The sequence below is a fragment of the Cavia porcellus genome, unplaced genomic scaffold (genome assembly GCF_034190915.1).
Source record: "Cavia porcellus strain 051 isolate PalLab524CR breed Dunkin Hartley unplaced genomic scaffold, mCavPor4.1 scaffold_27, whole genome shotgun sequence".
Classification (NCBI taxonomy): domain Eukaryota; kingdom Metazoa; phylum Chordata; class Mammalia; order Rodentia; family Caviidae; genus Cavia; species Cavia porcellus.
This window is the reverse complement of record NW_026947510.1, coordinates 45,779,607-45,802,983: the sequence shown is the minus strand read 5'-3', so window position 1 is coordinate 45,802,983 and position 23,377 is coordinate 45,779,607. Positions and strand designations below refer to the sequence as shown.

The 23,377-nt window shown below is 32.9% G+C and overlaps 1 protein-coding gene across 1 annotated transcript in view; it reads left to right on the top strand.

Moving 5' to 3' along the window:
* Window positions 1-23,377, top strand: part of LOC100718591 (solute carrier organic anion transporter family member 1B3-like) — a 52,491-nt gene that overhangs the window by 24,399 nt on the left and 4,715 nt on the right. The window contains exons 9-14 of the mRNA XM_003470327.4: window positions 2,328-2,492; window positions 3,753-3,948; window positions 5,149-5,314; window positions 7,554-7,738; window positions 11,748-11,812; window positions 14,602-14,719. Of these exons, the coding sequence (XP_003470375.4) occupies window positions 2,328-2,492; window positions 3,753-3,948; window positions 5,149-5,314; window positions 7,554-7,738; window positions 11,748-11,812; window positions 14,602-14,719 (895 nt within the window). The remainder of the gene's footprint in view (window positions 1-2,327; window positions 2,493-3,752; window positions 3,949-5,148; window positions 5,315-7,553; window positions 7,739-11,747; window positions 11,813-14,601; window positions 14,720-23,377) is intronic.

Here is a 23,377-nt window from a genome sequence, read left to right as displayed (position 1 = left end):
TTAATTATTTACTTTTTATTTTTATCTTTTTAATTAAGGGAAAAATAAATAAAACATAGCACTATATATGATGGTAACCCACTTTGATTCTCTATTAACTTGATTTGAAACCCTGCATAGTCCTCACCATCTTGTTTTGACTGATTTTCCACCATTCTGTCTTGCTTGATATTACCAAGTTCGAGAGTATAGGCAAGAATTGTGAAGACAATAAGATTCATTATGCTGCCCATTCTGGTTTGACTATTATCTTCTTTTAAAGTCCTGTAATGTCTCCAATGTTTTGGTTTCATTCTTTACTGTTTTGTTCAATTGTATTATAACTGATGATATAGGCAATTCTTTTTAAGATAGCAAGAGGCAGTATGGTAACCATTGTTGATCACCTTGTATTTTGTTTTTACATTATGTATTATGCCTATCCTTTGATTTGACTGACTCTGTTCTGTTATGTCACATTTGGTTTTACTCTCTTCAAAAAAAAGTAATAAGAACTGTGGGAGTAACAAAACCCAAAATGTGTAATTGTCATTGTACAAAAGAAAGGGAAAGAAAGTGCTCTAAAGGATATAACTGCATGTATATTTAAGTGTATAAGATAGATAACCATATAACTGAGTTTTGTGGGATCATTGAACATAACTGTTTGTAGTCTCACTGTTTGAAAGTCTTTATATGCTTTAATTTTATAACTTGAACAACTATTTCTAAGATAACAATATGTAATTTATTAACTAGTGATTTCCTACTGTTTATTTTTTCTGAAATTCTGTATATCTTGTACCCTTTTTTGGTTTTTTATTCTTTTTCTCCTTAAATAAAATTTTTTAAAAAATAAGATAATTATAAATATTAGGTATATTATAAACATTTTTGTAGGATAGTGACTTAAAAAGCAAAGAGGGTGTTAGTTGTATGCCTATTAGAAAGGGATGAATTAACTAAGACCACATAGTCAGAAGGAAATATATTTAATGTATTCTATATTTATTCTATATATTCCCAAGGAAAACTAAGAACAAGTGGTTAAAAAGAAAAAGAAGAAGATTTGAGTTTATTAGGAAAGCAACATTAAGCAATGAGAACTGTCCAAAATCAAGAAATTGCTTAAGACCATGTATTAAAGATACATCACAAGTCATGATTATGCGGAAGTACTCATCCATCTCAAATTTCAACAGTGTGATGAATGTCTGTTTTTCACTTCTCTTAATGAAATGTCTCAACTCATTTAGAGTGCCTCATAAATCAGTGATGGGCCTTTCTGACTGGGGAATCTTATGGAGAGAAACTTAATATTTTGGCCCAATCATTTTAAATGTTTCCTGCTATAAATATCACTACTTCTTTCTTTTTATTCTTTTTGGCCATTGGTCTAATGCCTTTTTATTCATACAGATAAAACTGTTTCTTACTTGATATGAAATGAAAATGTTGGTTTTGACCATATCTAATGAAATCTTTAAAGATATAAAAAGCAAGATCCCAATGCCTATCTTATCCATCTCCCAAAAACATCTGACGTTTTCTTGGTCAGTTTTGATGCTATCTCCCGACTGTCTATGTGGTTCCTTCCATCTTTAATGCCTGGCATGGCTGGTTGAACTGGTAACCACTGATTCAGCAGATAATTTTTGCCATTGTTGGAACTTACGATTATGTTACACACCTGTTTGTGTTCATACACTGCTTTAGCATTTCCCTGTCATATCCTGGAGACAAAAGTTCGCTATGCCCTGGCTCATCTTCCTATATTTTAAGACAGGTGATCATTGATACGGTCAGATTTATTTGAACAGAGAAGCTGTGTGCCACTTTACAAGACATTAGAAACCTTATATCAAATTAGACTGTATAAATTTTGAGCCTTGGCATTATTATTTCTGTGAATTTTGAATTATGTGTATAATTTAAATTTCTATTTAATAATTATTAATATGACAATTATGTGCTGATAATTATAAGTTTCACCACACAATGGATTGTCTTGTTCCTCAGACACTTAGCATCTTGCTTAGTACCTGACTGAACACCAAATCTTTGCTGTATGTACAAATACTAAATGAATGCAATTTATGGTAGAATGCCAAAGTTAACTATATAAAATAAGCACAAAACATGTTATAAAATATTGCATATGTAGAATTCAATTTTTGAGCAAAATAGGAAAGAATCTGTTAAAATATTTGGTGGTAGGATTTCAGGTGCTCTAATTTAGTATCATGTACTAATGCAATTTTATATCCTGTGTCATATTACTGATTATTATGTTAACAAATATTTAAAATACTTTATAATAATAGTGTCTTTATTTGTATCATCTCAAGGTTTTTTAAAGTCTGTGACATGCCTTCTTACCAACCACATATATGTTTTATATGTAATTTTGACATTGACAACTTCCAGCAGTTTCATTGGTGGGCTGACTTATATCTTTAAGTACGTAGAGCAACAGTATGGTCAGACTGCATCTCAGGCTAACTTGCTTTTAGGTAAGACCTGTTTATGACCTGTTTCCTTAATAAATGAGGTATAATGAGTAGCTGAATTCTAAATGACAATTTATTGTGAATACAATTTTATATTTCAGTGAATAATTTTCATATATTCTCTCAAGCCTTATTGAATTTCCCAATCATGGTTCTGCCTTGGAAGTTATAATTCATGAGAATTTTTAAAGGAAAATTTCGTTTTCAATGAAACACTTAAATATTTTACTCATATGACTAAATTTTATAATTTAGTGCTGAGACACTAAAACAAATTGTTTAAAATATGCTTAGTATTATTCTATAATTCATGGACTTTGAAATCAGAACTGAGCTACTTAATTAAAATGGGGCATTGATGCTTTCCAAAGAGAAACTTTTTAAATACACCATCAAAGTATGCATGGTTATAAGCATGTATTATATTTTAGAATTTTATACTACTATATCTATTTATAATGACATGTAGGGAAAACTTTTTCTGTCATTGTTTCCACAACTCCCTTACTGTGAAAACACGATATATAAACGATTGATTTGATAAATTAAATGTTTATCAAGGGACATGTAACTAAATTACAAGTATGTAAAAACAGAATCAGTTGAAAATGATTTTCCTAAAGTACTGCATCAGGATTCTGTGATCTTCTGGTTGAAATTAACATGAAGTTTAACTGTCAAAGTTGAGTTCTGACTTTCTGTAACCAAGGAAGAATTTTCTTTAGAGGACTATTCTTCTTTACTAACTTGACAGGTAAATATATTAACAAGTTGTAAGATGAATCAAACATTTTAAATACAGTATGTAGATCTATTTTTTCATTTGTATTTATGAGTATGAAGTAGACAATAACTCAAATATTCAGTTCTAAAGTACCGGGAAAATGAGAGTGAGTTCTTGAATTTTAAGACTGTTCATTTTGAAATATAAAGGATTTTAGGTATTAAGAACAAGTCTCATAAGGAGAAAGTTTTTGTATTTTTGGTATGGTTTTCCAGGACCAGAAAGTACCTCACAGAATTCATCTGTTCGGACACAAATAACTGTTCGTTGCCTTTGCAATGAAAGAAACCAAATCCTAATTTTTGGCAGGAAGCAATTGTTTTTATCTCTCCTACACTGTTTATCTTCTCCTTTTAGATCACCACCCTTCTGCTTAAGAAGAAATATGTGTGGGTGATTGTGTTAATAGGTACTATCTTTATATGTAAAGGCATATGAAAAAAGCTGTAATTACAATAATTTTTCTCTTTTATTTCTAGGAATCATAAATGTACCTACTATGATAGTTGGAATGTTTCTAGGCGGATATCTCATTAAGAAACTGAAATTAACCACGGTTGGAATTGCCAAATTTGCATTACTTAGTGCATGCATTAGCACCATGTCCCACTTACTACTTTTTCCTTTGATGTGTGAAAGCAAGTCAGTTGCCGGCTTAACTCTGAGCTATGATGGGTTTGTATACAAAACTATATCTGGTCCACAATGTGTTAACCACCCAATGAAAAGACTAGGAAATTAGGGCAGAAGACAATTTTATCTAAACTTTCTTTTAGCTAAGATAATTTCTATATAAAAATTCACAAAATTTACATTTCTTGAAACCCAAAACATTGGTTTATATTTACACTTTGGAGACACTTGTCATTTATGGAGGTGCTTGAATTGAAGGGTACTTTTATCCCCTTTTTATAGATGTGGAAAGTAAGTCTTGCAAAGACACATAGATCATAGATTGTATATCTAATAATGTCTTCATGTAATGTGAGTGAATCTCTCTCAAACTTGGAGTTTTTGACTCCAATAGTTTTAATCTTATACACTGACCTCAAAACTCTTAGTATTAACTCTTAATCTTGGGTGGATCATGGTTGTAATATAAATGATATTCTCTAGTAATGATTGAATAAAATTTGCGTAAACTCCATATTCATGCTTAACAATTACCTTTATGTGATAATTATTCCAGACATAATACTCAACTCTTGTTTTCTGAAAGCAATACTATTTTTTGAAACAATTTTGTGGTAAATATAATTTCTAAATATTCTAAATAAAATTTGTATTAGACTTAGAGAACCTTTGACTATTCACTACTGTTAAATAGTATCAAGTATTCTTAGTATTTCAGCCATCCTGAGATCGAAAGCCAGACTCTCATACAAAAAGACATCTACTGAATGCAGCTAATGACTTAAGGTTCAAAAGTTAACATTCAAACAAAGATCCTTGGGTCACAGTTTAGTAACCATGTACATTAATTCTATTCATTATTAAGCTCTGAATTTCCCATTCGAAACTCTCTAAGGTATCAATTCTACCTTCTCAATCTCCTCACATGTCCTTTGTTAAACATCATTCTATTCTCGGAGGAGTGCACACCAACCCTGGTTTAGCTCCTTGTTCTTATTCCTGGCAGCCTTTAATTATTCCTCTCCCCTGCCCCTGCTTTAATAAATCATAACGTGGAATACTAGAACTTTGAATTGCAGATGCAGTGATTTAAGGAGCACACTGCCCAAACTTCATATAGTTCTTTATTGCTTGCAACCTAAAGAAATCGTGTTTTCCTCTTCAAACTCTCTCTTCTCTCTCATCTATTCCTCTGCTTCTTCCTCTTCTCTATTTTTATATTCTTCTGTTATATACTTTCAGACTTAATCAAGTGAGTTCTAAAGCAAGTGTACCACTGTCTTACTGCAACTCAGATTGCAATTGTGATGAAAATCAATGGGAACCAGTCTGTGGGAGCAATGGAATAACTTACCTGTCACCTTGTCTGGCAGGATGCAAATCTAGAGGTGGTGTTGAGAAGTCTACTGTAAGTATTAATGTTACCTTCACTCCTGTCCATAAGCAAAAACATAGGTTATGTTTAACACTTATCATATCTTCTAATCAAATGATTTAAAACTTATCACTTATCAAATCTTCCCATATTTTATATCCCTATTAAAATGAGAAAATAATTCCAATATTTTATGTCGCTTTATGTCCCAAGTAAAATGAGAAAATAATTCCAGTATTTTCTGTCATTCTGATAATCTGTGTATACAAAGTTTCATTTAACAACACTGCTTTTGAATATGACCTTTTGAAATGTGAATGTATTTAAAGACTCCCTGAGCATTTCATTTCACTGGAATATATGATTTCCATTGAGCTGAATTACTTTTCTCTTCAGAAACCAGGGGAATTTCTCAAGTCAGTTGATGATCAGCACTACCTGCTTCATTAAGGCAATTATACAAAGGTGTATATAAAACAATCTATATAATTGTGAATATGAATCTGATATCTTATTTCTAGGCTCACCATCTTAAGTTCTTTGTACTGAAGTATAGTTTTATTACACAAGCAACAGAGTTTCCTGCTTAATTAATTGACTAATTCTTCTCTTCTGATCCTGGTTTCCTCAAAGCCAGGGTAATTGTAGGATAATTTAGTATCCTCCTCATACACTGCCAACATACATCATAAAATTCACTTAAAACATTTCTTTCCATGTGAACTATGGGTTCTCCCTGTATGATGTTCCCCATACCACTAGTCTACTCAACATCTCCCAAGGTTGGTTAATTATTTCCTGGACCCTAACCTATTACCTACATTAGAAATATGGCTACTTATGAGCATTGTTCTCTTCCACACCCTCTCATGGTTGATTTCCAAACATTTTACATCATTCCTTGGCATGTGAATCTAAAAAGTCTTCTTTGGGAAGGAATAGTAAACTTTGAAGAGTAAGTCATTCTAGATTCTCTGAAAGTGGGCCAGGCTTTAGTAAACTTGCACAAATATGAAGAGTGTTCTTAAAACTTGCCACTCACATTTGTAGGTTGTGTGCTTTCACTGAGAGTGTCATTTAATTCAGTTTTTCTTTTTGTCCTGGAGTACACATGCTGTTAGAATTCTCAAGTTCTGTCTACCACAGATGTAACATCTTCTGAATATTTTGGAGTTACTACTAGGTCCTTCTAAAAAACTCTTGGAAATAGACTGCCGCTTCGGATTTAAGGTTCTTTGTACTGAAGTATAGTTTTATTGGACAGTATGCCTGTTCATTAAAGGATTCCTCCACAGTATTCTGAGTTGGAAAAAAAGGGAAGGAAGCAAAGCTTTGTGAAACCATATAAGCATGGATTCTTCCTCATTTTCCCATTCAGTGACTGGACTTTAGCGTTAATAGATTCAAGGCAAACTTTTCTAAAACACTAGTTTAACCTCAAATTGACATAGAATTTATTAATGTCACCTGTTTATGTAAACTACTTCCCTGATTAAATATCTAAAATGAGTTGTTCTTAAATTTCCCCTTTTTGTGCTTTTTCAGTCTGGTAATTCTCTCGTATTGAATTTATCTAATAATAACATCATCTAACTTATTACTTGTAGATGTGTTCTTGGGTGTTAAGTTGCTTGCCGGAATAGAATCACAGCACCTTACCAGGCTTAGCTTTCTCTGGGCAGCATCCCATTTTGATGGGCAGTTCTACTTGCAAATTTTGACACCTTTCAAATTATTATGTTCATGCCTTCCCTGAGTAATCCTTCCCCAGAGCATTTCTCTAACATTTAGTAGAGATTATTAAATAGAGTGTGTAAGTATATTATAGAAGGTAAAAGTGGGTGAAAGAGAAGTATTGAAAAGAATTTATAATATTGAAAAAATTCTACATGGTTCTAAACACCAATTTCTTTGACTTTTTCTTAATTTGGAATTAGAAACAAATTTAATGTTTTGTTTTGTACTAGGAATTGAATTCATGACCTTGTGCTTGCCAGGCAGGTGCTGTGTCACTGATCTATATTCCCTGATCCCCTTTTATTTATTTATTTATTGAATTCAATATTTTTAGTGAATTACATTGTCTTGTCTGAAGTGGAATCCAGGAAACTATTTGCCTTTCAGCTATTAAGCAAGGTATTTTTAGAACTTTTTTTTTTTTGAAGAAAAGACTTTAGCTTAAATAGATGATGTTTAAATATAATGAAATATATTTGCAGTTCTGTGGGAGTTTACAAATTTATTGTATAATATTTCAAAACTTGTTTTTTAGGTGTATTATAATTGTAGCTGTATTGAAGTATCGGGTTTACCCAGCAAAGATTTTTCAGCCCGTTTGGGTGAATGTCCAAGAGATGATGGTTGTAATAAAAAGTACTTCATTTATATATGTGTGAAAGTTCTGTTTTCCTTTTTTGCAACACTGGGAAGCGTTTCACTCGTCTTGCTCCTTGTGAGGTGGGTATGGATTTTTAAAGCATTTTCATTTTATATTGGACTATAAGCATATTTAATGATATACAAGTTTTAAATGATGTATAAAATATTTGGGACCTAACTCTGTGTCTTTACACATTTTAGTTAATAATACTCCATCCTAGTATAGTGATACTTGGAAGCCAAAATTGATAACATTATGTTTCTTATTATTCAATTATGGAATCTAGATTTAATACATTGCCCTCTTTCCAAGCATCTTAAAATACAAAATGACAGTTACCCCAGTCATCAGAGAATCTCTATGACTTCTAAAGAACTTGCTACTTTGAGTTGCCTTCCATCCTGATAATCTTGTCAGGGAGAATAATATATTGAATTCATTGAAAGAAAGTGTTCATCCACTGGACCTAATTTAAACTTCAGTCAATAATAGTCCAGGACATGCATCCACGCAGAGAATGGCTTTTGATCTGCTCTCTCATAATGTTGGTATAGATAAAAAAATACATGAAACTCATTTTTTCCTTCCTTATAAGTTAAATATTTTAAAAAGACATCATCCTTGATGAAGAATAAGGTGTCTGTTACCAGGAATGTTAGACTGAATAGTATAGCAAATATTGGCAGGAGATCGAAAAGCTTGAAAATACATGCACAAATTGTTCTTGATATTGATCAGGAAAAAATATTTTTGTATTAAAAGAAAAAAATTTTAAAAAATAAAATAGAAAAAAGTAGAATACAGAATTGAAAAAACATCATAAAATCACTAGTTGATTCCCTACATATTGCCATCTTAACAATAGTTGTTAAAGTTACAAATTCAAAGCATAAAATGTGGCTACACACTGAAACACTGACAGTGCAAACTCTTCTGTTCAATGATCTAATAAAAATTTGGGGCTGGAGGTTTAGCTCAGCGGCATAAGTGCCTGCCTTGCAAGCAGGCAGTCGTGAGTTTGATTCCTGGTACCAATAAAAGAAGGGAAAAAAAAGGAATTTAGTAATATGGTCATCTATTTTACACACTATACACACCATTAAATCCTTTAGAGAAGTTCCCTTCCCTTTTGCGTTTACATTATCTATTATACTTTTTGGATCCCATTATTCTGTCAGTTATTATTATTTTTTACACTAGAGAGACAATGTGATATTTAGTAATGTGAGTCTTGTTTATTTCACTAATGAGGATATTCTCAAGTTTCCTCCGTTTACCTATAAAAGCCTCAAGATTATCCTTTTTATAGCTGAATAATATTTCATTGTATAAAAATACCACATTTTTTTCATCCACTCTGTGGTTGATGGGCATTTTGGTTGTTTCCAAGATTTAGCTATCACAAACTGTGCTGCTATGAACATGGGTTCACATGTGTCACTGTGACAAGAACTTTTCAATTTTTCTTGGAAAATAACCAGGAGGGAAATAGCTGGATTGAAGGGAACTTTGATCAGGAAAATTATTGCTATTAAATGAAATAAGCTAGGAAACAAATTGTTTAAAATTAAGTTTTCTGATACAATTTATCAGACACAAAAATATCACATCCATCATAGGGAATCTGTGTTTGTACATGAAATACCCTGATTCCTCTTCTTTTCCCCGTTCCCATTCTCTCCCTTCAACACCTATATGCCTCTTTATTTACAAAACTTGTTTCCATTGTACCCTTATTTTATCATTTGTCTTTCTTTTTTCCTTCCTTTCCTGCTCAGCCTTCCCTGGTTTGCTTTTCTTTAAAAACAACTTCTTATTTCACAATATCTATTACAAATTTTGATTATTTACACTGTCAGTTGCTTATACTAGAGAGATGATGTGATATTTACACGTGTATCCAATTTATTTCACTCAAGAATATAATCTCAAGATCCATCCATTTAACTATAACTGTCTGTAATTTATTGTACTTTATTGCTGAGTAGTATTTCATTGTATGAAAAAACTACATCTTTTTTATCCGTTTATCAGTGGATGGGCTGTTGGGTTGTTTTTCAAGATTTATCTATCACAAGCTGTGTTGCTATAAACATGGGTGTGCATATATGCCTGTAGTATGAAATTTTTTATTCTTTTGGGAAGATATAAAGAAGGGAAATAGTGGGGTCGAATGGAACCTCTAACTCTAATTTTCTGATGAATGCCCACACTGATTTCCACAGTGATTCCACCAGTATACATTCCCACCAACAATAGAGAAAGGTTTCTTTCTGCACACAGCTCAGCTAGCATCTGTTATTGGTTGGTTTCTTATAATAACCATTCATTTTGGCATGAGATGGAATCTCAACATTGCTTTAATTTGCATCCCTGGAATGAGCAATGATGTTGAACATTTTTTTCATGTTTATTTCCTGCTTGTACTTCTTCATCTGAAGTGTGTGGCACTATAAGAGAGAACACTCAAAAAGTATTTGTTAGAAGAGTTAACATTTGACCTAAAGGTTAAAACCCAAGCAAACAAATGAGGGACTTTGGAGAGAGGGTCCAGATGCCCATATCCTCACACAGAAAAGTACTCCAGTGTTTCAAGAACGAAAATCATTGGTTGGAGCACAGCAAGGCGGCAGTGAAATAAAATGCTCCACTGAAAACATGCAAAGACTTGGGTGTAGATCTGAATTGTATAAAACTAAGGTGACCTGCTTTGTGTTTTAAAAATCTACACAGGTACTTATAATTTTACTATTTGCAAACCAGAGAAAAACATGAGAGCTCTGCTGGGGATTTAGCTCAATGGAGTAAGTGCCTGCCTAGCAAGCACAAGGTCCTAAATTCAATCCTTGGTGCCAAAACAAAAACAAACAAACAAAAAATCCCAAAAACCAAAACAAACAAACAAACAAAAAGCCACAAAAGTAAAACCAAAAACCCAAAACATGAGCGCTCTTACATGTTATAAAATGAGCATAGGCCTATAATCTGAGACTGCAGAAATTTAAATTCTACTCTGACTCCTAATCTTCCCAAATTACTTACATTATTTCACAGATAGAACTTTCTTCACATCAAAATGCTTCCTCATAATGAGAAGCTTTTCTTATTTCCAACTTACGGTTTCATTAACTTATAGAAAGTCACCTCAGTCACACTCATTTGAATCTCAATAAATCTTATTTTAAACTTACAAGAGTTTTAGAAGATACTGCTTTATTACTGATGATAGCTATCTATTATTCTGTTTAGAAATGGTTAAGTCAATATTACTGCTTGTAAAAAATATTTACTAAAGTCTTCTCAACATCTGATTGAAAAGAACACTTTTGTGAAATTGAGAATAGAATGAAAATATGCATTTGAGTTTATTAATGACTTTTCAGTGCTGGGATATGCAGGAATGGGAACATTTATTCATGCAATTCATTTCAGGGGTCAGGAACAGATCTATGTGGTTAGGATGCAGCTATGACCAAAAGTGATAAAGCTTGATTTAGTTTCCTGTGTTTGTGTGTGTGTGTGTGTGTGTGTGTGTGTGTTTTTGTGTGTGTGTGTGTGCATGTGCACGAACACACGCCATGTCCCACGTGGACAAACTGAGTTATAACAGGATACTGAATACTTTTTGGAGGCTCAGGGAGCTGGGAGGAGCCACTCCAGGAATTCAGGCAGCTGGAGGTAAACAAGAGTCAGATTTACCAGGGACAGTAAGGATTGTGGAAAATGATTTGAGTCTTTGTGGTTTTCTTTTTCTTTTTAAAAAGGGCAAACAAATAGAATTTGTAGATAAAATGAATTGGCATGATGTCCCAAACCTGTTACACTCATATCCTTATGGGATTTTCATTAGAAGAAAATGGGAAAATGCTAGTGAAACTGTCTTGTAATCCTACAACATGAAACAACATAAAAATATTACTGAAGTGCATTCCTTTTAACATTGAAAATAATAAGTTTATAACATGGGCCACTCTCTTGAGGGTTTTTAGTCAATTATGAAGAAAAATGAGACAGGAACATTTTAATATTTAATTCAGTTTGCTCTTTAAAGACATTTAATGCTTCTTTGCTTTTGTCTTATTTCAGAAATGTTCAACCTGATTTGAAGTCACTTGCCTTGGGCTTGCATTCATTGACTATCCGAGGACTAGGTATGAGTATATTAAGTTCAGGGGATAAGTATTTATGTCAAAGCAGAAAAACTGAACGTTATTAATTTATGATTATGTGAAAGTTTAAGAGAAGTGTAAATGAGAATCATTTCTATATTCATGGTAGAATAATAAGTAAGAGACAGGAAAATTGTGTGACCTTAAAGAGAATTGATTGCTAATTCTAAAATCAATCAGTTAAGACCAAAGTATTATCATAATTGCACTATATACTATAACAGAAAGATAAAGCTGTCCCAATGGATTTTCTACTTAGGGATATTTCTTCCAGCTAGGCAGAGTGGAGAGCCTTCTTCCTAAATAGAGACACTATGTAGGTGAAGCTGCTTGGGAGTCCTGAGAATTTAAACCAGCTGAGAATGTGCAAAACAATAAAAACTCGAGAGGAGCTGTGACGCTCCTTACTCCTAAGTGTTGTGAGGCTGGGTGGCTCCTTTACCAGAAGATCAAAATGAAAAAGGGATAACAACTCAGGCCTGGAATTATTAGGCATCTGGGATGAAGAGAACATTGCCAGTTAAGAAGACCTCAGGACATGGTTAAGTTTATTTACAATGAGTAGGGCCATAGGCTCTAGAGGTAAAAGGCCTTTTTCTCAATATGTAATTAAGCTCATTTGTCAGAGATTTAGGAATTCATCCTCTGTGCCTATTTGCCATTTGAAATTTTCCTTCTCAGATGCTTAATGTTATTTTTAACAAATTCTGACCTAACCACTGTTGATTCTCCTTTGTAAGATTTACAAACATTACACACTCATCTTTCATTTGGGGATTCGGCTTTCATCATGGGCCAGAGACAGTCACTGAAGGCAGAAGGGGAAGGAGGAGGAGAAGCCAATCCCTGTAATCTTTGGAAGCCAAGGACAGAAGCTTAGACTGTTTTACTGAAGCATTAGACTACAGGCAGGTTCTCATATGTGCTAGGAAATTGTTTTGCTGTGTAGCTACTGCTGCAGACCCAGAATTTTTTTACACTTTTTTTTTTTTACCGGTACCAGGGATCGAATTCTCCACCACATGCTTGCAAGGCAAGCATTTATGCCATTGAGCTAAATCCCCAGCCCCAGCCCCAGAATTTTTTAAAAATAATTTTGCCATTGTTTTTCTACAACTGTATTTTGCTACTGTACATGTGCTTGATGTTTCTTATGCATGGTTCATTGAAACCCAAGTGCTTCTATGACAAAATATGTCATAAGGATTAAACTTGCAATTCACAAACAATTGGCTAAAGTAAAATATATGCATGGAGTTTGACAGGTTATATAGCTTATGAAACTGAAAACCATTTAGAAAATAAGTTACAATGTTGAAAATTTCAGTAATGGTTGCCATTAGGTTATTGTAAATCTAAAATATTTAACTCGTTAAACTTTTTCACATCAGGGCCACTGACTGGGAATTTTTTTTTTGTTTATATTATTCATCTTTAAAAGGATAGTTGTGGTTTTTTAAAATCTGTGAAGTTCTTACCCCTTTTACTCTATACCACTTTCCACAGATACTTTTTCTTCAGTTACGTCACTAATTTTTTTAAAGATTTCTTAATTTCAATAATTGAGCCAGATTAAAATAAAATACAATTAATGTAAGTATTATATATGAACCAGTGTCATTCTAACATGACAATATATTCTAAAAATTATTCTCAAAATATAAAAAACAAAGTGAAATAATGAGTACTTCCCTTTTACCATCTGAAAGACAGATTTCTATTAGTACATTCAGTAACCTTTTTATGAAATTACTCTGATGCTTAGAACCAAGTCAGTTTCACAGTTTATTAAAGTAACAGTGAATTGTAAACACTTTGGTATAAATAAATTATCATTCTGAAATGCCTTATCTTCTGCAAAATTAGGTAGTCAAATTCAGAACTGACCTACAGAGAAGACACTGAAAGTATATGCATTTGTGTGACCAGAACACAAACAGGAACAAAATTTAGCAGCACGAGTCCTAGTTTGGAGCATAGGCTACTTCAGGAATTATTTAAAATGCATAAAATCATTGCAGAGAAAATATTGGATTGTGGGCTCTAATGACACCAAGAAAGAGATAGTGACATGTTGAAAGTACAAAGAAGGACAGCATGACAGGATCTAGAGACTGTGAATCTGGGCTTTCCAGGCTCTGAGGAGGAAGTTCCAGTGTAAACTTTACAGTTTTCATTTTCTTAAAGTAGAGTTGAAATACCTCCTGGGTTTGGAGCAGTTGTGCTTGGGCTTTCTCTACTAGGCATAAAGTTATTATTGTACTCTCATTGTTCCCATTCTTGTCTTCTTGTGAAAGAATACATGAGCCAATATATCTTCCATATTTTACTGTCATCATCTTAATTGATCAGACTTTGACTGATGGATAATCCTAGAAAAAATAGCTTGCACAGATACAATGGTACCTCCTCCTTATATGTGCTTGGAGGTTTAGGGTGGATAAAAGACATATGTGGCATCACACCGTGATAGCTCAGTTCATGAACTTAATTTATTCCAAGATTCTTTGAGGAAGATGGCTGCATGTGTGGTAATGTAGGGAAGATGACAAAGCCTTGTTTGTCACCCAATGTGAAGTTCTTGAAGGGAACCAGAATTTTTCCAAACATTTGATCATTTGAAGGTCTCTATATGCTTGACTTTTAGGTCAAAATAATGACTCTTTCAAACTCTTTTGGTTTTCCTTACTCTAAAATGAATCAGTGTAGAATATCAGCCAGTTTCATTTGAAATCTTCTATGGGTTGATGGCTTCTTATCTCATGTTGTAGGAGGAATTCTAGCTCCAATATACTACGGGGCTCTTATTGATACAACATGTTTAAAATGGTCCACCACTAGCTGCGGAACACGAGGGGCCTGTAGGATGTATGATTCCATATTATTAGGGTAAGTTGTCTTGTATGTATTTCATTCATTTATTTTTTTGAGTTGACTGTGTTAATTCCCAAAGCATATCATTTGAGTATATGTGTGTGTATACATATAGATTTTTCTTTTTCCTTCCATTGTTTTGGCTTGTCTAGGAAGACAGAGATAAGCAATAAGACCCTCGTCATGTCAGTGAAGAAAAGGGAAAATATTTATACATTCTTCTATCCTTTTTTACTTATTTATTTTTAACATATTTTTATTAGTATATATTTGTCAGAGATAGTGACTACATTCATCATAAGCAATTTTTACCTGTATACGGTATATAATTCCTTTTATTTTTTGGTACTGGGGATTGAACTCACTACCACACGCTTGCAAGGCAGACACTTTTGCTGCTGGGCTAAATCCCAGGCGCTACAGTATATAATTTTTAATTCTTTTTTCCTGTTCCACTACACTCTCCTTAATCCTTCATGCACTCTCTAATTACAAAAGCTACCTTTCCATTTTTTTTTCTTGTATTCTGTTTTACTTATAGGAAGGGATATTTTGTAAGCAATATGAAAATAAGTGGATCGTAGTCTGAAAAAATAAATTTTATGGTAGATTTTATTGTGAATAAAATTAATTGCAAATTTACACTTATATTAGCTATAAACTTCAGATATTAAATTGGTCATGATTGCATTAATATATATTATGTATGAAACAGTATATTTCTAAGTCTGACTCAGATTCTAAATAATTATAATAGAAAAATGATAAATAATTTCATTACTATATATCAAAACTTCAAGCAAAGTTCAAAGACAAAAGGTAAATTGGATGAATAAATTGTATGTTGTAACACAGACGCATAAAGATATCTTGAGTTCATGACAAACATAAATGAAAGAAAAGAAAAGAAAAAAAAAAGAAGAAACAAAATACCACCCAATGCTGCCAAGTATGTGGAGCAATAAAAACTTTAATTCACTGCTTGCCAACATATGAAATACTTCAGTCACACCAAAAACCCGTAATTTGTTTTCAAAGCAACACATAAAATTATTATATAATCAAGAAAAAAAAAAACTGGCTTTCTACATGCTGAAGACAAAAACTAGGCCCATGTCTGTCACCATGCACTAAAATACAGTCAAAATGGACCAAAAATCTAAATATTAGATCAGAAAGAATAAATCTACTGGAAGAGAAAGTAAGTACAAATCTTAAAGAAGACATAGGTGTAGGCAGAGAGATCATGAGCAAAACCCAGATTGTACCGGAAATGCTTCAAAGAATCAACAACAGGGATTTCATCTTATTAAAAAGCTTTTGCATAGCAAAAGAAATCACCAACAAAGTGAGAAGACCACCCAAATAAAGGGAAAAAGTTATAGCCATCTTCCCTCAGACAAAGGACTTCTATCTAGAACAGGCAAAGAACTGCAAAAAATCAGAACTCCAAAACTCAAAGACCCAATCCAAAAATGGCCATCTGAGGTAAATATATATTTCTCAAATATATATTTGAGAAATGCAAATGAAGAAATGCAAATCACAAATAAACATATGAAAAAATGTTCAATGTCTTTGGTCATTAAAGAGGTGTAAATTAAAACAACACTGAGATTCCATCTCACTCCAGAAAGTATGGCTATCGTCAAGTAATCAAACAGTATCAAATACTGCAGAGGCTGTGGGGAAAAGGAACCTTTATCCATTGAGTACAGAGTGGTGTAACTACTGTGGAAATCAGTATGGAGATCCCTCAAAAAACTAGAATTAGAGGTACCATTTGACCCAACTATTCCTCTTCTGGGTATCTTCCTAGAAGACTTAAAAACATTGTATCCCAGCAATATATGTGCACCTATGTTTATAGCAGTACAGTTTGTAAAGGCTAAATCTCAAAAACAACCCAAATGCCCATCAACCAAAAAAAAATGTATAAAAAAAGTAGTATTTTTATACATCAGAGTACTGCTTAGCTATGCAGAGGGATAAACTCGAGAGTTTTACAGGTAAATGGATATAATTTGAGACCATACTCACAAGTGAAATAAATCAGGCTCACATGTGTAAATATTGTATGGTTTCCCTGGTGTGAGAAATTGATAGAGTAAACAATGTCTAAAGTATATAATAGATATTGTGATTTGGGAAGAAATTGTTTAAAAAGGGGAAAAACTAGGATAGGGAAAGGGGAAAGAAAGGAAGGGAAAAGGGAGGATAACACAAGTTAGTTATATTTTAGTGTCACTTATTTCATTGAAAAGGAAGGTTCTTGCTAATGTCAGTTGGAGAAATTTTTTATGCCTTTGTACTCTAACTACTCAGAAGATGACAATATGCAACGTACTAACTTTTGTTATTCTCTTGTTATGAAATTCTGTTTTACTTTTCTTCCATCAAGTATTAAAAAAAAGGAATTATTTTAGGTATTTATCCAATGACTTGAAAACTTCTGCACACACAGAAATCTATATGTGAATATTAATAGCACACTTATTCATGGCTATAGAATAAAATAATGGCAGCAACAAAGATTTTGTTCACCAGGTAAATGAATAACCAAAGTGGTGTACATTCATAAAATGGAATATTATGAAACAATAGATATGAAGTACCAAATTGTTAAAAAATAACGAAGGTACAAGTTATACACTTTATGATTCCAACTGAATGAGTCTCTAGAGAAGGCAAAAGTATGGGACAGTAAAATGATCTGTAGTTTTAAGTGATTATGGAAGGATCAATAAATCAAATATGGCATTTTGGCTTCAGTACACCTATTTGAATAATACTACTATGGTTGATACATGACAATATATTAACCAAAACATGCAAACCTGTACAACATAGTGAACTTTAATGAAAAACATGGACTTATTAATATTGTGTCAATAATCATCAGTTGTAATAAATGTACCATACTAATACAGGATGTTAATAATAGACTCATACATGACATAGGGATTATATAGGAATCCTGTGTTCTTGATGTATAATTTTTATAAAAACATCAAGTTGCTTTAAAACAGTAGTGTATTAAAAGATAAATTATTAAGCATTTCCAAAAGAAAAACATTTTATACTAGTATTTATGAAATATTTAATAAGATATTAAAGTTCATTGATAAAAGATTGCAATTAAAACTGATCCACATTGACAGCAATGAAAAAATGATGATTATATAGCATGTTGATAAAAGTATGTATCTTTGAACCAGAAACAGTATTTTTAGGAAATTTTGCTATAGATAGGTGTACTCCAAAATACAAAAAGTGATGGCCTGGGGTATATGCCTGTAATCCCAGCACTATAGAAACGGAGTCAGGAAGACCACCATGAGTTCAAGGCCAACCTGGGGCATATAAGTGAGTTCAAGGTTAGCCTGTGCTCCATTGTGAGACGCTATCTCAAAAAATTATGCAAAATGATGTCATATATGCTATGTACATGTGTGTTATTGCATGTTTATAGTAGTAAAATACAAGAAACAAACTAAATGTCTCCGGGGGTTTCTTATTTATTCTTTCAAAGTATCAGTTCTTTGATTTGTTTATGTTTTTAGTCTCTCATTTATTTCTGCTGTGAACATTACAGTTTCCTCTATGGTACTAGCTTTTACTTTGGATTATTCTTGTTCCTAGCTCCCTGAGTTGCATCATTAGTTTGCTTGCTTTAGGCTTGCTCTGCTTTGCTGTGTAGACTTTCATAGTATAAACTTCTCTCTTACTTTGAGTGTGTCCCAAAACATTGGTATGCTGTACAGGGATTACTACTTACTTCTAGAAATTGTCTTATTTCTTTCTTGATGTCTTCTATGACATATTGGATACTCAAGACAGTATTGTTTAATTTTCATGCACTTGCATAATTTCTGTAGTTTCCTTTGGCACTGAGTTCTAGTTTTGCTATACTATGATCTGGAAATATGTGTGGCATAATTTTGATTTTTTTACTTTTACTAAGCATTCTTTGTTGGCTAGTATGTGGTCTATTCTGAAGTAAGTTTAGAAAAAACGTTTATTCTGTTGTTGGTTGGAACAGTGTAGACATCCATTCACAAGTTTGATCAGCTCTGATATTTGTTGACGTTTTTGTCTACTTTATCTGCCTATCTGCAACAGTGGAGTATTGAGGTTCTCTTCCATGATTGTGTTTATATTCGTCACTCTTTTATTTCATTTGTACTTGTTTTATGAAGTTTGATGCTCCACGTTCAGTGCATACATATTTTTATAATTGTTATTTTCCCTGTTGACATGTTCCCTTAACCAATGTGTAGTGACCTTGACCTTCTCTTTGCAACTGCTGGTCAGTTTTGGCTCTAAGTCTATTTTTTTCTGAAAAAAGAATACATTCTGATTGTTTTGGGTTTCCACTTCTATGGAATATTGTTTTCCATCCTTTGTTTCTAGTACAGAAATTTCTTTTAGGATTAAATATGTTTCTTGTTTATACACAGAATTTTGCTTCTTGGTCTAGTCTGCCAATATGTATCTTTTGATTGCAAAACTGAATTCATTCACACTGAGAATTATTACTGAGAGACATGGATTCAGTCTTGTCACTGCACTCTTTTCCTGTTGCTGTTGCTGTTGCTGGTTCGCTTCCTTTTCTTTTTCTTCACCTCAGCAGATGTTCATTCTGTTGGACATTTGTCGCTGTTAGCTTAACTGTCTCTTCCTAGGATATCTTTGATAACATTTTGGATAATGCTTTCTCAGTGGTGATGGATTTCTTTTGGTGCTCTTTATAATATGATAGCTTGTTTTACCATCATTTTGGCAAGATAGCTTTACAGGATACATAACACTGAGTGGTAAATTGTTGTTTTTTTTTTTTTTTTGGTGTGTGTGTGTGTGTATGTTTGAAACCCTTTGCTCCAAGGTCTTTTGATCTTTAAGGTTTGTGTTGAGAAGTCTCTCATAATCAAAATTCTAATGTCTTCACTATTATAAATGACATTACTGTAACAGCTTTTAAGATTCTGTTTTTTGTTGGGTTTCTGGAATTGTAACTCTGATGTGTCATGGAGTTGTTGTCTTCTGATTGTGGCTACATATTTAGAAAGTTTTTTTGTTACTAACCTGGTAAACGGTTTTTATGCCATTTGTGATTTTTCAATAATTCATACACATCTTAGTTGTCTTAGCATCATCTAACATCTGAGAATCCATTTTTTGTGTTCTGTTACTGTTGTCAAGATTCTGCTCATTAATTGGTCTCCAGTGCTCATTGCATCTCCTGGTGCTCACATGTTGCCTTCACACTGGTCACATCTGCTACTCATAGATTCAACAGAATTTTAATCTCCTGAATTCCTGTTTGTAACTTTTTAAGGTGCTTTATTTCCTTTCTGTGCTCAGAAGTCATTTTTGTATCATTTTGTTTAGCTCTACTATCATTTTATTACTGCCTTCTCTAGACTCAGTGATTGTTTTATTGTCTATTGTCTGTTTACTTCAGGGTACTTTTTATTCATCAAGCACTTTATTCATTTGCTTCTTGCTTTTTCTGTTATTGTTTTGAATAATTTGGATAGGACCCTTTTACTTTCCTCCATGCACTGTGCATCATCTTTAGGTGATTTGGGAATTTTTAGAAGTATTTAGATGACTTGTCTTCTCATGATTCTATTTCTTTGCTTTTTGAGGTGAAGCATGTAAATTAATGATTGTAAAGGTCTTTGTTGCTAGTGTGGAGATCTCCTTAGTTAATGCCTGCTTTTCAGATATTTCCTCTGAGCATGCATAACTATAGACCTTTGACTTTGTTCCAGAAAACAACCAACTGTTTATTTGGGGAGGGAGCATACAGTGTATTGGGAAAAATAGACATTTCTCATTGTTAATGTCAGTAGGCAGTCCAGATACTGAAACACAAATGCATTGTATTGCATTGTATTAAGAAAATCAGAAAAAATAATGCTGTCAAAGACAAAATGAATATTGACATTCCCTAAGAACCAATGATGTTGCTTCCATAATCCTGAAAAGTGATCTACAAATATAGGATAAATGCTCAGGGAATTCAAATATCAACATATAATAAATATATACTAATTGGAATAATTTTACCTCCACTAACATTAGAACAGTGTTCAGCACTAATAGTATAGAGTTAACTATCTAATAATTCGTTAAGCTTAATATTTATATCAGGAAAGATAAACAGAGTTGGGAACCAGAGACTGAGAAAGATAAAATTTGAAATCTTAATCATCAGAAGTTAAGGAGGAGAGAAAAATGAAATCAATGATTCTATTTAAGAGTAAGAGGAAATTGATAGTACTAGATACTTGTAACTGACAGACAAAAAGAACGCAGATGAAAATGAAGAAGCAAAAGGAAGAGGAGAAGAAGAAGAGAAGGAGGAGTAGGAAAAGGAGAAGAAAAAGAAAGAACCAAAAAAAGATGAAAAAAATGAAGCAAGAATTAGAAGAAAAAGAAAAACGAAATGAGCAGGAGTAGAAGGAGAGGTTAAAGAAAATGAGAACAGGAGAAATTAAGTGAGCAAAGAACTGATAAAAGTGCTGGAAGACAAAATTGAAAAGGAAAAGAAAATAGGAAAAATATAAGAAGAGTAAGTCAAGCCTCTAAAATACAAAAATAAAATAAATATCGAAGTAAAAAAAGATAAAGTAAAAAAATGATTTAATTTAAAAATTCATGTGTGTTTTTAAAGGAATTATCAGTATTCATGGTCTACATTATTAGAACCCTGTAAGTCTCTATTTTTTCCATTGACTTGTGTTAAACTCTTTTGAAAGCTGAGATAAGTAATCTTGCACCAGGTCAGAGAAAAAACACCTTGGCTTGTTTTTTCAAAAATTTTTAAATGTTTGAAGTATATTGTCTTAGTTAACTAAGTAAAGAATAATGAATGTTAATATTGGCATTATTAAAGATAGATGGAATTGGGAACCAGAGAATGAGAGGTAAAATTTGAAACATTAATCATTGGAAGATGAGAAGAAGGAGAAAAATGTGAGATAGGTGATTGTATTTAGGAGCAAAAGGAGGTTAATAGTACAAGGTGCAACAGACTAAAAGAATATAAAAGAAAAAAGAGGGGCAGGGAAAGAGGAAATGGAAGAAGTAAAGGAGGAGGAGAAAGAAGGAGAAGAAAAGGAGGAAAAGAAGGTGAAGAAAAACAAGAAAATGAAAAAAAAGAAAAAGAAGATATGGAGAAGGAGGAAGGAAGTAAAAAGAACAAAGAATAGGGAAAAAGAAGAAAAATATTAAAAGGAGAAAAAAATACAGAGACTAAACACAAATCTCTAACACACATACACACACACACACACACACACACACACACACACACTCACTCACACACAACCCCCAATAATAAAGAGTCAAAGGAGAAAAAAGAAAAATATTGATTTAATGAAAATAAATCCATGTGTGTTTTTAAATGAATTAGTATTTTGTATCTACATTCTTGAAATCTAGTGTCTGTTTTCTCTACTGACTTTTCAACTCTTTAAAGCTGAGACAAGTGATCTTATACCATCAGGTCAGAGAAAGAACACCCCGCTGTTTCTTTCAAAAATTTGTTAATATTTGAAAAATATTGTTTTAAATACTTGCCAATGGAACAAAGTGTCTGACAATCATGAGTTAAAGGAGAGGATTTTTTTGGCTCAGAGACTGTAAACTTTTCAGTTCATGGTCAGCTGGTCACAAGAAGTACCAGGGCTCATCAACTCAAGGCAGGTGGGATATATATATATATATATATATATATATATATATATATATAATTTATATATTTCTCACAGTGATGTGCCACCTTCCTCAGTTCTTCACTTGCTAGCGTCATAGTCAGCTATAAACCCATCAGTAGACCTGTCCAGGTAAATATATCCAGTATCCAGAGTCGCACATGTGTGATCTGGTGACTTCCCAAAAGCTTCCCAAATGCATTTATTCCATCTCTAAGAGTTCCAAAAAGCTTCCCAAATGCATTTATTCTGTCTCAAAGAATTGCCAAAAACCCAATAGTTTCAGCATTGTAAAAAGTCAGAGGAGAATTTGGAGTTCAGGAGATGACCTGAACTCCAAGCATATCCATCATTTCCTCCATTGTTAAGTAATAGCCCAATTTCTCTTCATAATCTGAATCAATCACCTTACCATCAATGGAGTTCTGTTTTGAACTAGTAAATTAGAGGAATGAGCAACAAAAATGCCCTCAGGGAAGTCTTAGCATCCAGTTCAATGGAATATTTGTTAACATTCCTGGGATAAGCTTTCCCATCTCTGGAATTTAGGCTTTGTGTTTACCAGAATGCAAGGTCATAAAAACAGATAGCAAACATTTTGTTGGTGGATAACTGGGATTAATGGTGACTGGTACAGCTCCCACATCCAACACTGTTTCGTTCATTGTTCCCATAATTCCAGTTTGTTTTTGAATGTAGCCACTTCATCTGTCAAAGTGAACATGGTTTCTCTTTTCTCTAGAAGTTAAAGAATTCATTGAGTAGTTTGAATAAGTCATATAAATAAGCAAGTTTCATGATGCATTTTTCTATTACTGAAAATCTTTGGTAGTGGTAACTGTTTTTCTACAAACAAGCCCTGGAGGAGGTCTCTAAGCTCAAAGACTCTACTATTATCTACCTTTCGACTACCATCTAATTTCCATACATGAGAAAGTGTGTGTGTGTG